The following is a 22,081-nucleotide window of genomic DNA, read 5'->3' on the forward strand; positions in this document are numbered from 1 at the left end:
GAAAACAATACCAACGAGAGACGGTTCATTGAGATGGAAAAATAGTCTGCTCTTGACTCGAATAGCGATGCCCAAAACATGACAATTCATCGGATCGTTGGAGCGGGTGAATTGTTGTTATACGCTTCGTCGCGACGGTGGCGATTGTGACACTGATGACGGTGGATGGTGTCCTAAAGCCTGGAGTTTTTGGGCGATCGTTTTTATTGCTGTTACACGCCGCATATTCTCTGTGCCATTTGAAACACTCACCTTGCCGCCAGTTAAACACGGTATCGTTTAAAAGCGGCGAAAACAAAACATGCACATACACACACACGCACGGACAAACGCACACACAGACAACGGAAACAATCACAGAGGAAGACGGATTGGTGAATAAGTTGCGGCTGGGTCAGCTGTTACTGTGATGTTTTTATTTCTTCCTTTTCGGAGCAGGAGCCACAGAAGGGGGTTTATGGTCCAACTTGTAAGAGTCTACTGCCTAAACCAAACCCTCACTCTCAATTACTTTCACTCGATCGCTCACTCGCTCACCCACCCAACTCTCGCACTAAATCACCCAGCCACTCACGAACTCAGTCGCTCAAATGCATGGCTTGAGCCTGCACCGGGAGAGGAGGGTAGTCCAGCAAGTAGGTTGGATAACAAGGTGTACAGTGATTTGCACCAGACATTCAATTTTTTCCACTACTGGAATGCAAGCCAACAAGTCAATACACATTTGATAAGCAGCCAAGCTGTTTAAGTACTTTAGAAAGTCATAACCACAACATGATTCAGTATCTACACAGGCTGGCTGGTCAGTTATGTTTACCCGTAGTCACAAGGCGGTTTTTCTGCAGCTCCCACTCCAGTTTCCTCCCGCATGCCAAGCATGAATGGAATTGGTCGAACATCGATAACCCACCACGCATACGGTCCAGTCTTTGCACAGATGGATTTCAAAGAGGCGTCTGCTGTAGTGCCATCTCCTGGCCACTTCGCAAGTGGTAGTGTCACAAACCCTTGCAGAGGATTGGCGGCCTCATTTAATTGAAACCCGAATCTTAGACGCCACCCGTTTTTTAAGCCCTTTTTCTCATGCTTAGATCCAGGAACATGAACACCACGTGCATCGTTCATGTTAAATCCATCTCTCATCATCCCCTCTGTGGTTCCTCTTAAGCGTAATGCCGATCGCTTGCTCGTTATAATGACAGACTTTAAGGTAGTACTTGTTTTGTAAATTCTATTAGGGTGTTTGGAAAATAAGCCATTTTCTAACAATCTTTGTAAATAATGTGCAATATATCATATTAAAAAAAGTATAGATCGTTTTATTTTTCATAAGTAGGGGTGACTTGGGAAACTTATTTTTTATTTTATTTTTCGTTCTGGTTTATTGTTGGAGAAGATGGAAACCAAACACTTCCAGGATTGAATAACAATGCTGTAATAATCCAAATAACACGAAAAGAACTACTCTGTACTTAAAAAACCCGGTTTATACATATGTCTGTCCATGCAATTTGTTTTAATGTTTACATTATGCTGTATTCAGGTTTCTGTGGGAATGTGTCTGACTTGGTTCTGCCATTCCAAACTGTTACTCATGATTGATTTGTGGGTCGGGCCCACATAATGATCTGGGCCAAATTTGTGTTGTGAAGGCCCTTCACCACCTGACACAGCCAAACAATTAAAATTTTCCTGTGCACAAGTGTCTAACCTGCCGGTTGCATTTGTTTAAGCTCACTCGGCGGTGAATTGAATAATAATTCTTGCAACCAAATGTAGCAGTCGTGTCTATTGTGACAAAATTCAAGGTCGAATCTTAATATTGGCTGTGAAAACCGACATGTTAAGGGAACAGTCACTCTTGAGATAATGAGAGAGAGAAGAAAAAAAAATCATGTTTTTTTTTTCCCTTCACATTTACAAAGTCGTAATGCCTGAAGAGAAGTATATAGCCGATGGCGCATCGGTCAGTTTGGCATACAGGATAATGTGGGCCAATTCTGCATATCTCGCTCATTCAAATGACTGTCCAATTAAAATAATTCATTAGAATTTTCTTTCTCTGCTGCTTAGTTGAGATCAAAGTGGCTCCGATGTGTGTGGGAGGTGGGGGGGTGGGGTGCAGTCCAGGCAGCCCATGTCACGTGTCAGGCAACCCACGTGATGTGTCAGGCAAGCCCCTGTGACGTGTCAGGCAGCCCAAGCCGTTACGACATGCAGCGAGACAGAGAAATTGGCGGCTCGGGCATCTTGCTGGGCTGCAACTCTGCATCGTGGCTCGCGACTGGCTGCCTATCACTTTGTTCAACAGTTACACAATTGCCTGCGTTGCTGTACTTGCCATAGCGTCTCATTTAAATAGGCGACACTCACCGTGGATAGTTCCGGTCAAGGCTGTTGCCTGAACACTGAGGCCGAGTTGCAGCATGCCGAGCGCCCATCGCAGGGCACACACACGAAGCACCGCAGCATTCCACCTGAATGCCCCCCTTGCATGTGTTTGGGTCAGCGCGACCTTGGCAAAGCCATCGTGAATCATGGCCAGGGTCATGCAGATTCTTTGGGGTTCAACGTCAGGTCAGACATGGGCTTCAATTATTTTTTTGTGGTGGTGGTGGTGGTGGTGGGTTAAACTTACCGCAGTATAAGAGTTATTAAGGAGGGGGGGGGGTGGTAAATGGGGCTTTACTGGGCTTTATAGCTAGCTTTGGGGATGGTTTTAATTTTATAAATAAAGCATTACAAAATAAAGTATAAAAAAGTGTACAACAAAAAAAAATCCACGTTCATTTACCAGGTGCATTGGCTTTTTTTTCTTTTCTTTTTACGTCGCACACGCATTGTACGGTGTGCTTATGCATATATATATTCACACGAGGAGGGGGCAAATAGCGGGAAAGTTATTGGAGAGTCGAGTGAAATAATTTGACGACGTGTGCGAGGTGACGAGTTAACGGGGGGGGGGGGGGGGGGGTGGTGTTTTTGGGTGGCATAGTAGACACCCACACATAAAGAAACACGCAACGATATCAATTAACACATCGAGGGATTTCATTTATTTGGAGAAATAAAACATTCAAATGTTGGGTGTTTCTGGGCCAGAAACATCCCTCCGAGTCTTTGTTTTTTCGTTCCGATTATGAGGAGGCCGTGGTGAAGGTTTCAGGCACCGAACCTGCCTGCCATTGTTACATAACCTGTACTTCCTTCCCCCCCCCATCCATTCTTGCTGTTCATATTAGAATTTATGCTTCATAGAGGACATTGTTTTTTTTATACTGTACCAGGGTACAATAAATAAGACATTGGTGAAAGCCGAGAGCGTGTGTATCGATGTGTGTGTGTCTCTCTGTGGACCCCACTAATGGAGCATCTTCGCCGGTTGGAAACATTTTGGCTGGCCTGCCGACAATCCATCCTGGGTTTAACCAGGGTGGATTGTGTGAGGAGCTCACAAATCCTTTAAAGATCTGGGCAAAGTCCCATCGGTGAGCTCCTCCGGCAGGCAAGGCTGCGCTGGCTGGATAATGTAACCTGCATGTCCAGTCACAGCATGCCTAAACAGCTTTTGTTCGGCAGGATAGAGGGGGCTAAACGGGCGCGGCACCGGCGAGAGAAGAGATGGAGTGATGTGGTACAGGAGGACGTGGAGCTGAGTGGACTTGCCGATGACTGGTACCAGCGGTGTCAAGATCGGCCTCAGTGGAGGAGGCTCGTGAAGAATGCTGCTACTGGGCAGTTGGAGGCAGTCGCCCTCCAACAACAACGGAGGGCAGAGGAGCGACGCTCAGAACAACGAGCAGAGCGCTGGGTGGCTAAAGCACAACAAGTTGGCGCAGTAGGGGGCACAGGTGGTGCATCAGCCAGTCATCACAGTCGACCCGTGGCACCTGGGTCTGCCCCGTGACCTCCTGCCAGCGGGCGTTCGACATTTCACGTGGCCTCAAGGTGCACATAGCCTGGCACAAGCGTCGTGGTGACGTCACCGCCACTTAATGGCGAATGGCGGTTGTTGTCTCTGTATGTATGTACCATGGCTATCGCGCGCTGCGCTACGAACCTGGCGACCCGGGTTCGATCGCCGCTCACGGCCAACACCGGTGACAATTATCTGAACTGGTCCTGGGCCTCTCCTAGGTCGACTCAGTCTCAAATGAGTACCTGGCGCGATGTGTATACACATCGCCACTTGGGAGACAAAGGCGGCCAGGCGTGGTGTTGGCCACCCACCCCGTCGTGTGCCGTGTCGGCCTTCATAGGTACTCGCTAACAGCACTTGCCCCAACAGCCTGTTGAGGCTACACGGCGGGGGATCTTTGTCTTTGTGTACCGCAGTATTTATTGGCATGGTGGAGATTCCGGGTGATGCATTTGCCAGTCGTCTCAGACATTCAACTCCCATAGCACCTCTGGAGTCGTCCTCTGCGGGCACGCCACGTTCCATATTGATAATATTATTGCTGTTAAACACATCTGTACAGTGTGTGTGTGTGTGAACTACAACCACACATGCCTGGGTTTACTTGTTGGCTTTCATGTGCATATTAATGAGTGTCGCAATTAGCATGAGCAAACGGGAGTCGTTGCCTCCCTCGGCTTGACCCAGTCCCTGAAGGATGCCACAAGAAATCCTCTTGCATCTGTGAGCCGTGACAGCCTTATTAGGTGCTCGCTATAACAGCACTCAGCCCTTGTTTGGCCTATGCAACTTCAAACGAGAAGCGTGTTGTTTGTAATGCGCTCACCACACGTGTTAAACCCACCACGGTGTGAAAGTTGAAGCATTCATCGCAGTGAAATGTTTTTTTGTTGTTTAAATATTCCGCTGGATGCGCTTGTGTTAAGTTAAATGTCTCGACTAAGATAACAACGATGTGTGTTTCTAGACTCGGTAAGCATCTCGCGAGTTCACGTTTTTTAGGCCTGGCCCACGTAAAATCATTTGCCCAAGTTTTTCATGCACTTAATTAAATTTGGCTACGTCGGATGGTCGAGGGTATCCTGACATGTTTCTGTGGCAAGATAATTACGTGGCTTAAACGCAAACAAAATACACATTTTCTGGGAAATCGATGTTATGATGTGTTCACTTTCTCGACTAAAGCCACCCTGTGTATAGATATATGGCTGTAGTCGTTGTGTTTGTGGTCTGCTCAACAGGTGGCGTTAGACACGTGCCCTGTTTCCTCTTCGCACAGCAAGAACCATCCCTGGAGTAGATCACTCGAATTGTACATATTTACAATATTCAATATACAGTATTTCATGCCAGGGTTTTATTTTTATATTTGTTCTAATTTTCCATCATAAATTGTGGTGTTTTTGGGTGACAGCCACGTACATGTTTCTACAAAGTATCCTTTAAGCTTAACATAGCCAGACCAAATTAAGTCACGTAAAAATCTGAATTGTTGGATTGGAAAACTTGTAACTGTATTCGGTGAAGAATGTTTGCTGACAAGAGGCAGACTCCAGCACCATATGGATTCGTATTATTCCTCGCGAATGCCCGAGGCTCACAGGGACTGTTTGAGAGAGTGGCAATGCCACGGGGAGCCGATGAGGCTGTCTAATGCTTTGTACCAGTCTCCGTACCAGGCCCTGAACGTTCCTTTTCCCAACTGATGGTGGTGCAAGTTGCCACATTTGTTTTGTTTTGCAGACTCTGGCACGCCTTGGGTGGGGACCGCATCACGTGCAGGAGCATGAACCATCCAGAATACAGGTCTTTTTGGGGGGTTAAATTGCGTAAATATATAAATGTGTCATTAAACCCGCCGCCACCCAACACAGCCAATTAGTAAGGAGGTTTGTCACTTAAACAGAACATGCAAATTCGTTACGAGTACAGCACACCGATGGTCGCGGGTTAAACGACACATTTATATATTTACGCGATCTTACCCAAAAAACTTGTATTATGGATGATATCGCTCGCGAAAGCCTACCACGTGTTAAACGGAGCATAAACCATCGACCATGCAAACTCCGGTAGTCCTCGCAGCGACGGCTTTTGGCTAACCATCGAACAAGGATGGTTACCGCATCGCACGGTTTCAAATGTGCTTCTGGAACGCTCTTCCTTCCAGTATTAGGAAGCCACTGGAGCTATACACTTTTACATCATCTTGATTGATCACTCATTTCTTTAGAATGGCCTTTTCTGTTTAGTTTGTTGTCCTGCTCCCGGACCTCCGATTATCACGGTTGGCTACGTACGGTGCGAAGGAAGCTCATACATACATACAAATGATGACCAATGGGAGGAGACTGGTGATAGGATGGTGGTCAGAGGTTGCTCACTGACGAGATAATTCACTGGTCAACACACTTTTTCTGGCATAAGGTATTCCAACGGTTTTAAGGTAATTTTGGGGTGCCGATTCCAAATCTGGCATCAGTTTTTGTCTATAACATCAGGTTTTTGAGATATCAAATATTGCATTTTCAATAAAAACTGCAGAAGAAAAATATTAAATAAATGTGGATATCTACATAAAATTATATTATAAACACACTATCCTAAAAATACAGCACCATATTTTAACACTAAAGCAGTCACTGACTCGCAACAACTTGCAATCATAAGTGGCAGAGTTAATTTCGGGTAAAATCAATGAAAAAGGGGTATGCCGATAGCATAAAAATGAGATGTGATAGGGCAAATCTGAGATCAGATTTGGAATCAGCACCCTGAAATTAGTCTAAAACAGCTGCAAAAGTCCAGGCCAGAAAAACATGTGTTTTTTTTGTTGACCAGTGTAATCATTCGTTTTTTCATAGAACACCATTCACGCCCGCGGGGTGCTTTCCCCAAGCGCCTTGCATCACGTCTCAAATATTCAAAGGGCACCCCCCAGTGGCAGCTACCCCCGTGAGACACACAGTGACTCGGCACCAGGCCTGCAAGTGACCATTACTCTGTTTGGTGAACTTATTTGACCGTACGTAGCCAGCCGTGCTAATCAGGTGCGGGGGAAGGACAACAAGCTAAGAACAAAAAGCAGTTGTAAAGAAATGAGTTTTCAATGAGTTGGGGGTGCGATCATTGCTGTGCATAGTCCCGATTGAGTAATTTGTGGGTATTTTTTGGTAGCAGGAATGTTTTGGGACCACGACGCCAACACACATTGGCCTACTCGTTTCGAACGTCAGCGGACCCTACGATGAATCCACTCTCGCAGTGTTTGAGATGGAGCAACGCGATCAGCTGGTACGCACGAAACGGACGAGTGAGATGGTGGTGACATGGGGGAGGACCTTCATTCAGCAGTGGATAATGGCTGATGATGAATGTTTTTAATCAAATACCACCTGGCATATATATTTTTTTTGCAGCCGTAGGAAAACAAAACAGAAGAACAAGACACCGGTATAAAATTTTACACATTTCCCACTTTCACACAACGTTTATTTGTAAAATGTAGCGAAGGGGTTGTATTTTTCAACGTGTCTTTAATAGGCTGGAGAGATTATTCACATATCGATTAGTCGAGATAAAATTCCTCTTAAATTGTGCAGCTCTAAATGTGTCATGACACAATTACAAAAGATCCCCCGTGTCGCCTCCATCGACTATGGGGGGCAAGTGCTGCTCGCAATCCTCACATTTAGGCCTGCACAGCACACGCCTGGCTTCCCCAGTGCTAATGTTTACACACTGCACCAGGTACTCATTTATTTTAACTAAATTACTCGCACAAGCACGTAATGAGACACAGATACCCCGTAGAGCCTTAACAGACTTGCTGCTAACGAGCACCTCTGAAGGCCGGCATGGCACACGTGGGGGGGTGGGTGGCCAGCAGCACCACGTCAGGTCACTTTTGTCTCCCTCGTGGTAATGTTTACACATCGGACCAGGTACTCATTTGAGGCCGAGTCGACCAAGTTGCGGGTCAGATCTGGTTCAGATAATCGTCACTGGTGTTGGTTGCGGTGAGCGGGAATTGAACCCATAGCACAGCGCGCTAACCACTACACTACTGCTCCCCATAATTAATACAGACGGACACGCACACACAGAATACAAACTTCCATTTACTATTTGCCACAAAGTGGTGGTGACATCACCGACGGTGCTTGTGCCAGGTTAGATGCACTTTGAGGCAGCGTGAAGTGTTAAAGGCTCGCTGGGCAGGTCATCATACAGATGCGTATTGTGTGTTAATTGACTGAGATGACGAGCAGATGCACCACCTGCGTTCCCCAGTGCCACATTGCTGTGTTTGGCTGCCCGACGCTCTGCTCGCTTTTGAGCGTTACTCTCTCGCACTGTTCTTGTTGAAGGCCGACTGCCTCCAATTGCCCGCTAGCGTCCTTCACGAGCCTCCTCCACAGAAGCCGGTCGGAGACACCTACACCACATCAGCCCATCTCCTCTCTAGCCCGTACGAGACTCCTCTTTCCAGCCAAACAAAATTTGCTTTGGGCATGCGGAGGCTGGCCATGCAGGCTATATGGGTCAGTGAATGCATGATTGCTCAGTGATGGGACAATGTCCAGATCTCTCCAGCATTTGTGAGCTCTTCACGCAACCCAGGCTGATTAATCCCGAGATGGATCATAGTCGGGCCAGCCTGATTATTTCAAGTGGTTGACAGGTGTTCATGTTAAGGGGTCCAACGTTTCACAAGCATCCGGAAGAGAGGGCAGAACTGTGGTTGAGAAGAACCAGAGTTCTGTGTACAGCGACACATCGGGCAGCCTCAACGTTATTATGTATTATGCAGCCGTTGAAAAAAAAATGCCTAGCGAGATCTCTGCTGTCAAAATGGAGGAGACCATGAACACAGGGATATATTTGTGCTGGCTTAAGAGGTTGGGGTTAAATTAGGGCTGGGTTTAGGTTATAGCTGGGGTTAAGGGCTAGGGCTGGGTAAGAGTTAGGGCTGGGTTAAAGTTGGGTTAGGACTGGGTTTTAGGGCTAGGGTTGGGTTGGGTTAGGGCTAGGTTAGAGTTAAGGCTGGGTTAGGACTGGGTTTTAGGGCTAGGGCTGGGTTAGGGCTAGGTTAGAGTTATGGCTAGGTTAGGACTGGGTTTTAGGACTAGGGTTGGGTTAGGGCTAGGTTAGAGTTATGGCTAGGTTATGACTGGGTTTTAGGGCTAGGGTTGGGTTAGGGCTAGGTTAGAGTTATGGCTGGGTTAGGACTGGGTTTTAGGGTTAGGGTTGGGTTAGGGCTAGGTTAGAGTTATGGCTAGGTTAGGACTGGGTTTTAGGGCTAGGGTTGGGTTAGGGCTAGGTTAGAGTTATGGCTGGGTTAGGACTGGGTTTTAGGGCTAGGGCTGGGTTAGGGCTAGGTTAGAGTTATGGCTAAGTTAGGACTGGGTTTTAGGGCTAGGGCTGGGTTAGGGCTAGGTTAGAGTTATGGCTGGGTTAGGACTGGGTTTTAGGGCTAGGGCTGGGTTAGGGCTAGGTTAGAGTTAAGGCTGGGTTAGGACTGGGTTTTAGGGCTAGGGCTGGGTTAGGGCTAGGTTAGAGTTGTGGCTGGGTTAGGACTGGGTTTTAGGGCTAGGGCTGGGTTAGGGCTAGGTTAGAGTTATGGCTGGGTTAGGACTGGGTTTTAGGGCTAGGGCTGGGTTAGGGCTAGGTTAGAGTTATGGCTGGGTTAGGACTGGGTTTAAGGGCTAGGGCTGGGTTAGGGCTAGGTTAGAGTTATGGCTGGGTTAGGTGCTGGGTTTTAGGGCTAGGGTTGGGTTAGGGCTAGGTTAGAGTTATGGCTGGGTTAGGACTGGGTTTTAGGGCTAGGGCTGGGTTAGGGCTAGGCTAGAGTTATGGCTGGGTTAGGACTGGGTTTTAGGGCTAGGATTGGGTTAGGGCTAGGTTAGAGTTAAGGCTGGGTTAGGGCTGGGTTTTAGGGCTAGGGCTGGGTTAGGGCTAGGTTAGAGTTATGGCTGGGTTAGGACTGGGTTTTAAGGCTAGGCCTGGGTTAGGGCTAGGTTAGAGTTAAGGCTGGGTTAGGACTGGGTTTTAAGGCTAGGCCTGGGTTAGGGCTAGGTTAGAGTTAAGGCTGGGTTAGGACTGGGTTTTAGGGCTAGTGTTGGGTTAGGGTGAAGCTGAAGTACGTAATACTGCTGTGCTGGGTGTTTCACACACATCAGCAGGGCTCCAAACCAAGTGCAATCCACCAGACCAGCCGGTAAGGTGCCAAGAGGGATGGTGTGAGCCATCACCATTCAAAGTGTGTGCGCTCACAAGCTTTGACAATGTTTAAATTTTTTATTAAATCCTTCAGAGAGAAAACAAGAAGCTTTCTCATGCAATGTGAAAGTGTGCGAGAATGCAGACAGATTCTTAAGAAAGGGCATGCATGCGTAGATCTGCGTCGAGAGTGGCCATCTGACAAAAAACCTCGTGAACTGTAAATCCAAATTTATATACAAACACACTTCCGCATTCATAAATAACCCTTGGCAAAAAAGCATTGGCCAGGCTAATGATAACAATAATAATAATAACGATAGAAATACAATCGATCCGGAAATGAGCAATGGGCGAAGTTATTTAGCATGATTTAAAGCTACGGGAATAAGTCCTCAATTTCACAAGCACTGGAAAGTCAAGATAGAAAAAAAACATCAAAATAGGTCGTGCATGGTATTTCTTTTTTAAAACCTACAAAAATAAACAACAACAACAACAAACCAAACGTCCAAGCCAGGTTACAACACAAAGTTCCACGTCGCAACTAATTTACTGGCGGCCGCCAACGTCTAAAATGTCAATCGAGACAAAGAAAAGGAAACAAATGTGGATGAACACCGCATGCCATGCTCACATCCGTAACACGCTTGGGAGATCCGTATTAAATCGTGGGTGCAAAACGCCCCCAACTTTTAGGGCCTCAAGGAAAAGAAAAAAGAACACCCTCTTTTTCATGACCCCTGTAAACGAACCACGACTGCTGCCCCCTCACCGCCCCGCTGCGTGACCCCCGTGTGACCTCCGTGTGACCCCGTGTGACCCCTGTGTGACCCTGTGTGACCCCGTGTGAGGAGCTCTGTGACTGGCTGACTTGCTAGGTGCTCGGTGTCCCCACAGTTTCGGACTGACGACTGAATAACTCGGCACCCGCCTCCCCAACCCCTCCCTCATCTCCGCATCTCACTCCCTAATCCCTAACCGCCCGGTTGACTTCTTCCAGGCTCAGTGGTGTCTCCCTCATCCCCCGTGTCTCCCTCATCCCCCGTGTCTCCCTCATCCCCCGTGTCTCCCTCATCCCCCGTGTCTCCCTCATCCCCCGTGTCTCTCATCTCCCGTGTCTCCCTCATCCCCCGTGTCTCCCTCATCCCCCGTGTCTCCCTCATCCCCCGTGTCTCCCTCATCCCCCGTGTCTCTCATCTCCCGTGTCTCCCTCATCCCCGTGTCTCCCTCATCCCGTGTCTCCCTCATCCCCGTGTCTCCCTCATCACCCGTGTCTCCCTCATCCCCCGTGTCTCCCTCATCCCCGTGTCTCCCTCATCCCCCGTGTCTCCCTCATCCCCCGTGTCTCCCTCATCCCCCGTGTCTCCCTCATCCCCGTGTCTCCCTCATCACCCGTGTCTCTCATCTCCCGTGTCTCCCTCATCCCCGTGTCTCCCTCATCCCGTGTCTCCCTCATCACCCGTGTCTCCCTCATCACCCGTGTCTCCCTCATCCCCCTGTCTCCCTCATCCCCCGTGTCTCCCTCATCCCGTGTCTCCCTCATCCCCGTGTCTCCCTCATCCCCGTGTCTCCCTCATCCCCCTGTCTCCCTCATCCCCCGTGTCTCCCTCATTCCCCGTGTCTCCCTCATCCCCCTGTCTCCCTCATCCCCCGTGTCTCCCTCATCCCCCGTGTCTCCCTCATCCCCCGTGTCTCCCTCATCCCCCGTGTCTCCCTCATCCCCCGTGTCTCTCATCTCCCGTGTCTCCCTCATCCCCCGTGTCTCCCTCATCCCCCGTGTCTCCCTCATCCCCTGTGTCTCTCATCTCCCGTGTCTCCCTCATCCCCCGTGTCTCCCTCATCCCCCGTGTCTCTCATCTCCCGTGTCTCTCATCTCCCGTGTCTCCCTCATCCCCCGTGTCTCCCTCATCCCCCGTGTCTCCCTCATCCCCCGTGTCTCTCATCTCCCGTGTCTCCCTCATCCCCCGTGTCTCCCTCATCCCCGTGTCTCCCTCATCCCCCGTGTCTCTCATCTCCCGTGTCTCCCTCATCCCCCGTGTCTCCCTCATTCCCCGTGTCTCCCTCATTCCCCGTGTCTCCCTCATTCCCCGTGTCTCCCTCATCCCCCGTGTCTCCCTCATCCCCCGTGTCTCCCTCATCCCCGTGTCTCTCTCATCCCGTGTCTCCCTCATCCCCGTGTCTCCCTCATCACCCGTGTCTCCCTCATCCCCCGTGTCTCCCTCATCCCCCTGTCTCCCTCATCCCCCGTGTCTCCCTCATCCCGTGTCTCCCTCATCCCCGTGTCTCCCTCATCCCCCGTGTCTCCCTCATCCCCCGTGTTGTCTCTCACTTGGTCTCAGCGGCTGCCATGTGCGTGCGAAGAAGGAGGAGGAGGAGGCGTGACGGTCAGCACTGCCGCATCCCCGCAGCGAGGGGGAGAGGGTCGTCAGGATTTGACCTCTGACCCTTTCCCTCCCACCACGACGGGGCCCGATCGATGCGTTTGGCGAGTCCACCATCTCGCCGCAGCCCCCCCCCGCCCCCCCCCCCCCGCAGCTGCCACTAGAATTGCGTGGCGCTGGAGGGATCGCACTGCAGCAGGCGCACGATGGAGGGGTCGCTCTTGGCTCCTCGGATGAACTCGTCAAGAGAGAGTTTGCCTGCGGAGCGGCACAGGGGGTTGGTGACAGGGGAGACTCGCACAAGAGGGCCCACGCGCACAGCACTGTGCGGGGGCGAGTGCTGCTAGCGAGCGCACGTGTTGAGGCCGGCACGGGTTTCGTGGGGCCACCATCACGTCGGCCCACCAATGTCTCCCCCCCCCCTCCATTGGGTAATGTTTATCAGCTGCCCACCAGGTACGGTAACTCATTCAGGGCCGAGTTGACTTCGGGGAGGCCCACGACCGGTTTGGATCTCAATCGCCACCGGTGTTCACCATGCCCGGCAAGTGACCTCGTGCTTCTTGACTCACACGGGCACGAACATGAAGATGCCCCGTGTCGGCACGGCAACTGTGGGGGACAGCGTCATTCAGACGCTGTCTTGCCGACAGACCTGTTCTTCACCTGAGGACGGCTGCTTGCGTTGTGGCCGAAACGTCGTGAGAATTATTTTATTATGTTTTATTTTTATTATTTTATTATTTCCCTTCTACGTGACTTTACCGAAAGAACCAAGATGATGAATCCCTGTAGTCACGAAAGCTTTAAATCGAAACTGTGGGGGTGGATAAGTGCCGTTTGTGAGCACTGTACCTGTGAAGGCTGGCGTGGCACATGACACCCGGTCGACATCGGTGAAAAATATGTGAACTGGTCTTGGGCATCCCGTCGTAGGTTGACTCGGCCCGAATTTTATATCGAGTGCGGTGTGTAAACATCGGCAGTGGGGAGACAAAGGCGGGCGGCCGTGGTGCTAAAATCACACCACCGCCTCATGTGCGCGCTGTGTCGGCCTTCATAGGCGCTCGCAAACAGTTGCCCTCTCCATCCAGTCTGTCCATGAATCTGTGCGCCAGTGAGTGCGCACCCGTGTATTTACATGCGCGTGTTTTACGTGCGCGTGTTCGTGCACGCGTGCGTTGAGTGCGTGCGTGCGATGTCTACCGTCCTGGTTGGTGTCCATCTGGCGGAAGATCTTATCGGTTCTCTTTTCCGGAGTCGCCTCGTCTTCTGGCATCTTCATCACGGACGAAACCATCTTGTAGATCGCCTGTTTGTTAAACAAAGACAAAGAACCCCCTATAGCCTTCGACACACTGTTGGGGAAAGTTCTATTAACGAGCACCTGTGAAGGCCGTCACGGAACGCGAGGGGGTGGGTGGCCAGTACCACGCCCGGCCCCCTTTGTCTCTCCAGTGCTCATGTTTACACACTGCACCAGATACCAGTTTAAGGCTGAGTCAACATAAGAGAGGCCCAGATCTGGTTCAGAAAATCGTCACTGGCGTTGGTTCCCGTGAGCTGGAATCAAAACGTGGGTGACCGAGTTCGTAACGCAGCAAGCTAACCACTACGCTACCGCTCCCCACAACACACACACACAACGACTACACACAGGCACGCTAACACACGCTAACACGCACACTAACGCGGCGGCAACGAGCACATGCATGTGCTCCATCGTATGCATCGTTCGAGACGCTCACACAGACACAAACACGCACACTCACATTTATCTCGTGCGACCCAAACAGGGGGTCAGATTTTTAGATTTTTCCATCCTTTTTTTGGATCTTGGCTCCCGCCAAGACGACACACTCCCATACGCTCACATACACACACGCACGCACGTGTATATATACACACACACACACAGACAAAGATCCCCCGTATAGCCTTTAGATGCTGTTGTGGCAAGTGCCTTTAGGGAGCACCTATTAAGGTCGGTACAGCGCACGAGTGGATATTTTGGGCAACGCCACACCCGGCCGCCTTTGTCTCCCCAGTGCTGATGTTTACACACCATTTAAGGCTGAGTCGACCTAGGGGAGGCCAAGGACCGTTTCAGATATGCGGATATATACACACATCTATATGCACACACACACATACACACAGATACACCCACATATATACATGCTCACCCAAACACAAACACACCCATATACACTTTCACCCACTAAACCTCTTCCAGGAGCTATTACACACTGACATATAAACACAATTTTTTATCGTTTAATTTTGTGGATCACATCTTTCTTTTTGCTATTTAAATTCATAGGAATATTCTGGGATTTTATTTCATCCGGGAAAACCTCACCTGAATCTCAAGACCCCCGTACCGGGAGTGTCCTGTATTGAGACGTACAGCCAATTCCTTTCTAAGGAGTATTTCGCTTTTGTGTGGAAGCAAACCAAAGCACCCAGAGGAGAAAGAAAGAAAGAAATAAAACAACAATCATCCCATCACGCATTCGAGTGGATTCACAATACTCCACAAAGATGGGTTCACAAAGACCCCCCCGCCCCCCCCCGCCCCCACTTGGTGCATTCCCATCTCACGGGCACTTCACAGCCTGGGTTGGTTGTTGGTCCATTTTCGCAAATCTCTCTGCGTGGTCCACCAACGCTCGCCTCCACAGCGCCGGATCACAGGGCGTGCGTCATCACCGCCGTGCCTTCATCCATCACGAGCTGTCACGCTTAGTGACTCGCGAGGGGGCAGGGGACATGACCGCTGGTCACGTGACGCGAGATTTTTTGTAGGGGAATTCTCTCATGATCCCTTGCTTGCCCCCCCCCACCCCGAGCACGATTCCCAGCGGTGGGGGCTAGGGGGCTGTGGCTTGCTATAGCGGAGTGTAAGGAACGACGCAAAGTTTATTGTTTCATCGGCCAAGTACGAAGAAAAAATGTTCACGCTGTGACTTGTAAACACGTGGACACAGTACTGACATTACACAGTGCTTGGACGGTGATATTGCCTGTATCAAGTTATAGGCTGACAGGGAAAGTGTTGTTAGTGAGCGCATATTAATGCTTCATTGGCACAATGGTGGAAAACGCCACGCGCGTTTTAATGCGACTTTTGCTCTTTAAAAAGACCGGTCTCTGATGGGGCCTCTAAACAATAGACTGACAGACCCAGTCACTGATGGGCCCTCTAGACAATAGACTGACAGACCGGTCTCTGATGGGGCCTCTAGACAATAGACTGACAGACCGGTTTTTGATGGGGCCTCTAGACAATAGACTGACATATCTGTCTCTGATGGTGCCTCTAGACAATAGACTGACAGGCTGGTCTCTGATGGGGCCTCTAGACAATAGACTGACAGATCTGTCTCTGATGGGGTCTGTAGACAATAGATTGACAGACCTGTCACTGATGAGGTCTCTAGACAATAGACTGACAGACCGGTCTCTGATGGGCCCTCTAGACAATAGACTGACAGACCTCTGACGAGGTGTTTTAGGCTGCTGCCCATGATGATCTCATGTGATCAAGCTGATAAGCCAGACAGCCAGGCAGACAGCCAGGCCGACAGCCAGGCCGACAGCCAGGCCGACAGACAGGCAGGCACTGGCACATCCCGTACTGCGGAGAGAGACCCTGGGGCATGGGGAGGCGGTCACGCCCGTCCTGTAAATCAATTAGCGCCGTAACGAGCGGAAATCCCAGCATCTTGGGAGACAGGACAGACACAGAGGTCCGGAGGGACAGAGGGAAACCGTGACATGCACACATACAGTCACACACACTCACATATGTATGCATGTATCTGCCTACAGCAAGTGTACCCTCATGCACATACAATCATACGCATGCATTCAAGCGCATACATGCATCCACAAACACTCACACAAGCACACACTGTAGACACACAACACGTGCATACATGCACAAAGATATAAGACAAAGATCCCCAGTTATTGCCTTAACATACTTTTGGAGGCAAGTGCTGTTAAAGCACCTATGAAGGCTGCCGCCGGTACACTGAGGGGTGTGTGGCCAGCAACACGCTTATCCACCTTTGTCTCATTTGAGGCTTAGTGGGACTGGGAGAGAGGCCCAGAATGGGACGAGATGTCACTCACTGTTGATGTCAACCGTGGATGGGAATCGAACTCGGGATATTGGGTTAGAGTGCAGTGAGCCCCTCACACGTCCAACCACACGTCCTTGTCGTGGTGAGGGGGGGGAGGTGATGCCTAAGTAGGAGATTGTTTGACAGGGTGAAGTATGGTGGGGTTTCCCCTATCTATTTTGAACCTTCAAGTGGATGGGCAAACGAGGCTCCGGTGAAGACGGTGAAGCAGTTGGAAAAGGATCTTTGGATCTCAACGGCTGTGAACGCGGAGGAAGGCTGCAACAAGCAAGTTGGAGATCTGCGGATGTCTCAGACTCTCCCTGCCACTGGGCTCGAGACCTCCTGCCCGTCAAGACTGCGTGGGGCCGCTGAAGGCGGCGCACCAGCATCCCCACGTGAGAGAAAGAAACGGCTCGCCGGCTTCTACCGCGGGAAACCACAAACTTCCCAACCTTGCAAGCCCCGCAGCAATGGACAAGCGGTGACGGGGACAGCACCGGTGAAATCCGGCAGTTTCTAGCCACGGATCTGCACGGAGGCGGCGGTAGTTGGACGGTGTCTCCGTGCACCTGGACCGAGACGGGGGTGCAACTCGGCAGCTGCTATCACGGCCGTGCAGTCCTCTTTCGGATGCCCTCTGCTCACCCCGCATGGCGAGGGGAGGGGTTAGAAGAGTGTGCCCTGACCCTAGGCCTTCTCGCCCACTCCTGGCCGCATTACCGCCGAGATCACTCTCTCGGTGGTCGAAGCCACAAGAAGGCCGGTGGCTTTTGCTACGTGAAATGTTCGCACTCCGATGGATAACGCAGATAATGCATGACCAGAAAGAAGGAATGCTTGTCGTCGCCAGGGAACTTGGGAGGTGTAACATCGACGTCGCTGCCTTGAGTGACCAAGATCCAGGTCTAGAATGCAGTCACCAACTCATCAAATCCTCGATGAAACTTGGGTGACCTACCGACACCTCAAGGGTCTCGAGAGGTTACCGCCAGCAACGACGCCTCTGGGAGATCCTTCACGTCGAGCGGGAGGATCGCCGCACGAACGCCGGCGTCCTCGCTGGAGGCAGCGTCGCCACCATTGAGGCGACGACCCTCGTCACACCACACTGCTTGCGGATGATGCCAGATTCTGGTCTCACCGAACAAGCACTCGCTACTCCCAGCGCACCCACGGTCAGAGGTCAGGTGGTGGTTGGTGGTGGTGGCCAGAGGAGAGGTTACAGAAACACGACGGGAGCGTGTCTCAAGAAAACCGGCGTGGGTCATGACAAGCTGGGAGGAGCGAGCCATCAAACCCGACCTCAATGGCGCCACGTCCTCCTCATCAGGCCGTGAGCCACTTCGACGTAGGGTTGCCATCTCTTATTGTTTTAGTTATTGATATATTTTGCCTAAAATATACTACGATTAAAATATCCTGGGATTGCATTCGTTAGTCACCGGGAGAACCATGGCGATTCCGGTAGACGCCCCGGGACAATCCGGGACGGTTGGGAAACCCAACTTGAAGGAGCAGCGCTTTGCCCTCGAAGCTGAACGGAGAGAGGGGGCAGAGAAGGAAGAGGGAAGGAAGGAGATGGACAGAACCCCCTGCCAGCAGCAGGGAGCGGACCCGCGAGGCAATGTCTGCAGCTTCTCAGGACCCAAATGTAAATCTGTGGCCGAGATCGTCCCTCGAATCGGCGACGATGCATAAACACGCGCAGCGTTACGGACACACACACGCACACCGCACTGTCCTGGAATACCGCTTCAGACGTAAAATAAACACGTTATTCTTTTTCCACCGCGATTTTTTATTCCATCTCGGTGCTCTGGGAATCCGGAGGCGAGGACCGGCTGAACAGAAATCTGCGGCAGCACTGTCCTCCCGCCGTGCGGGTAGAGACAGCAGCAGCAGCAGCCACCCCCCGTGTTTGTCCTCGGTGCAAAATAAATTCGTGGAAGTCCCCTTCACCCTTACCCTTCTTATTCGGAGCAGAATGAATCATTGGAATCATCTGTACGTAACCCTTTGCAAATGACACTGGACCCCAATCCAGTCCCAGATCAATTCCAAGATCACACCGATTTAAAAAAATCTTCCACGGACGCACCCCTGCCTACCTCTCCCCTTTCATCTCACTCTCCTACCTCTCCCCTCTCATCTCACTCTACTCCCCTCCACGCACTCTCCTGCCTCTCCCCTCTCATCTCACTCTACTCCCCTCCACGCACTCTCCTACCTCTCCCCTCTCATCTCACTCTACTCCCCTCCACACACTCTCCTACCTCTCCTCTCCCCTCTCATCTAACTCTACTCCCCTCGACGCACTCTCCTACCTCTCCCCTCTCATCTCACTCTACTCCCCTCCACGCACTCTCCTACCTCTCCCCTCTCATCTCACTCCACTCCCCTCCACGTACTCTCCTACCTCTCCCCTCTCATCTCACTCTACTCCCCTCCACACACTCTCCTACCTCTCCTCTCCCCTCTCATCTAACTCTACTCCCCTCCACGTACTCTCCTACCTCTCCCCTCTCATCTCACTCTACTCCCCTCCACACACTCTCCTACCTCTCCTCTCCCCTCTCATCTAACTCTACTCCCCTCGACGCACTCTCCTACCTCTCCCCTCTCATCTCACTCTACTCCCCTCCACGCACTCTCCTACCTCTCCCCTCTCATCTCACTCCACTCCCCTCCACGTACTCTCCTACCTCTCCCCTCTCATCTCACTCTACTCCCCTCCACGCGCTCTCCTGCCTCTCCCCTCTCATCTCACTCTACTCCCCTCCACGCACTCTCCTACCTCTCCCCTCTCATCTCACTCTACTCCCTCCACACACTCTCCTACCTCTCCCCTCTCATCTCACTCTACTCCCTCCACACACTCTCCTACCTCTCATCTCACTTTACTCCCCTCCATGCACTCTCCTACCTCTCCCCTCTCATCTCACTCCACTCCCCTCCACGCACTCTCCTATCTCTCATCTCACTCCACTCCTCTCCACGCACTCTCCTATCTCTCCCCTCTCATCTCATCCCACTCCCCTCCACACACTCTCCACTCCAGCAACCAAGCCTTGCTGTCAAAGTCCCCAGTCAACCTTCGATCAGTGGGAGGTCTCCCCTTCTCTTTTGCTGTGCCCCACAGACTGGAATGTCCATCCCCCCAGACATCGGTCCTGTCGACTACCTGGCCCTGTTCATCTCCAGGCCGAAGACGTTCCTCTCTCTCGAAAGTAAACAAGCCCACAGTCGCATGTAGACACTATTTGAAAGCCACATTGTAGTGTGTTACATGAAGCTGATAGCACGTTTTGAATACAACTGGGCTGGGGGCAGGGCGGCGGTGAGAGAAATCTGCGGCAGCAGCCTCAACGCACCAAGCTCGAATAAGTCCAAGCTGTAAAATCGATCTGCGGAAACATTAAATGGGAAGCGTGTAATGGGTAGCGTGTAATGGGGGGTGGGTGGGTGGGGGGGGGCCCACATGTTTACTTGCGAATTAAATTCTCGGCAGCCAGCCTCATTACCTCTCGAAGAAAAGAAGCAAAAAAAACGACGAAATCTGCGGAGGCGGCTGTGGCGGCTGACACGGCGATTTGCTCGGGGCGAGAAGCCCCCGAAGCCGATGCGCGCACCCGCTCAGCTCCACCCCGCTGGCAGGGAGCGGAGGGGAGGGGAGGGAGGGTGCTGGCCGGGGGGGGGGTCCACGCGTGGTCACCCCGAGCGGATGCCACCGGCCAGTCCCGTCAAGAGAGGCGCGCGCATCGAACGCGCGCGAATTGGGGGCTCAGGAATCATCGGCGCGCGCGCTGCAGAAAAAAACACGACGACGACGACGAGCCGCAAGCTGGGGGCTTGGAGATGCGCGCGAGGAGGAGGAGGAGGACGTCACGCGCCGTGCACGCGCGTGACGTTCATTCACAACAATCCGCACGCGCACACATCCAAATACAACGCGCAAAAAAGACGAAGACCCCCCCACCCCACCCCCGTGTAGCCTTTAACAGGCTGTCGGAGCAAGTGCCTGTTGGAGAGCGCCCTGTGAAGGCTGGCACGGCACACGAGGGGGTGGGTGGCCAAACACCACGCCCGGCCGCCTTTTGCACACTGCAACAGGTACTCATTTGAGGCTGAGTCGACCTATGGGAGGTCCAAAGATACACATATGTATGTGTGTAGTTGGGGTAAATTGGTCTGGTAAGCGTGGAAGAGTAGACCAAAGTAGTGGCTAGAGGATATTTAAAGAGCTGCTTAGTGGAATCCCTTGTTTGTGCATCAGTGGTTCGAGCAAGCACACACATACACACACACATATATACACACATATACACACACACATACAGAACGTTCACAGATACACAAGACAAATGTCCCCGTGTAGCCTTCACACACTGGAGGAGCAAGTGCTGGTAGCGAGCACCTATGAAGGTCGACATGGCACACGAGGGGAGGCCCACGACTGGTTCAGATAATCGTCACCGGTGTTGGCCGTGAGCGGGAATCGAACCCGGATCACCGAGTTCGTAGGGCAGCGTAGCGCTAACCGCTGCACCACCGCTCCTTACATTCATATACAAGATTCACATAGTCACACACTCCCACACAACAAAGGCAAAGACACCCCGTATATGCTTAACAGACTGTAGGGGCAAGTCCTCCCACACACAAAGACAAAGATCCCAGTATAGCCTTTAACAGACTGTTGGGGCAAGTGCTGTTCGCGAGCACCTATGAAGGCCGGCACAGCACACGAGGGGGTGGATGACAATCACCACGCGCGGCCGCCTTTGTCTCCCCAGTGGCGATGTTTTATACACATGGCACCAGGTACTCATTTGAGTCTGAGTTGACCTAGGCAATGCAAAAAAACAGATACACAAAAGTCAAAGATCCCCCGTAAAGCCTTTAATGGACTGTTGGGGCAAGTTCCGTTAGAGAGCACCTATGAATGCCGGCACGGTACGCGACGGGGTGGATGGCCACCACCACGTCCGGCCGCCTTTGTCTCCCCAGTGGCGATGTTTACACACCGCACCCGGTACCCATTTGAGGTTGAGTCGACCTAGGGGAGGCTCAGGACCTGTTCAGATAATCGTCACTGATGGTGTTGGCCGTGAGTGGGAATCGAACTCGGGCCGCCGGGTTCGTAGCGCAGCTAACCACCACACTACCGCTCCCCACAACAGACACACACAACAACAACAACCGCCATTCACCACTAAGCGGCGGTGACGTCACCACGGCGCTTGTGCCAGGCTAGGTGCACGCTGAGGCCACGTGAAGTGTCGAACGTCCGCTGGCAGGAGGTCACGGGGCAGACCCAGGTGCCACGGTTTGAACAGTTGAACAGTTTATTTAGGTAGAAAAATAAAATAAAAATAAGATATCACGACGTTTCGATAAAGCTTCAATTCACGAGTTTATTTAGA

The 22,081-nt window shown here is 51.5% G+C and overlaps 1 protein-coding gene across 1 annotated transcript in view; it reads right to left on the reverse strand.

Annotated features, from left to right (window-relative positions):
• Nucleotides 1-12,668: 12,668 nt before the first annotated feature.
• Nucleotides 12,669-22,081, reverse strand: part of LOC144945122 (hippocalcin-like protein 1) — a 50,167-nt gene continuing 40,754 nt past the window's right edge. The window contains exons 3-4 of the mRNA XM_078873400.1: nt 13,732-13,837; nt 12,669-12,783 (exon numbers count right to left, since the gene is read on the reverse strand). Of these exons, the coding sequence (XP_078729526.1) occupies nt 12,686-12,783; nt 13,732-13,837 (204 nt within the window). The 3' untranslated portion in view covers nt 12,669-12,685. The remainder of the gene's footprint in view (nt 12,784-13,731; nt 13,838-22,081) is intronic.

The sequence above is a fragment of the Lampetra fluviatilis genome, chromosome 2, assembly GCF_964198595.1.
Source record: "Lampetra fluviatilis chromosome 2, kcLamFluv1.1, whole genome shotgun sequence".
NCBI lineage: Eukaryota > Metazoa > Chordata > Hyperoartia > Petromyzontiformes > Petromyzontidae > Lampetra > Lampetra fluviatilis.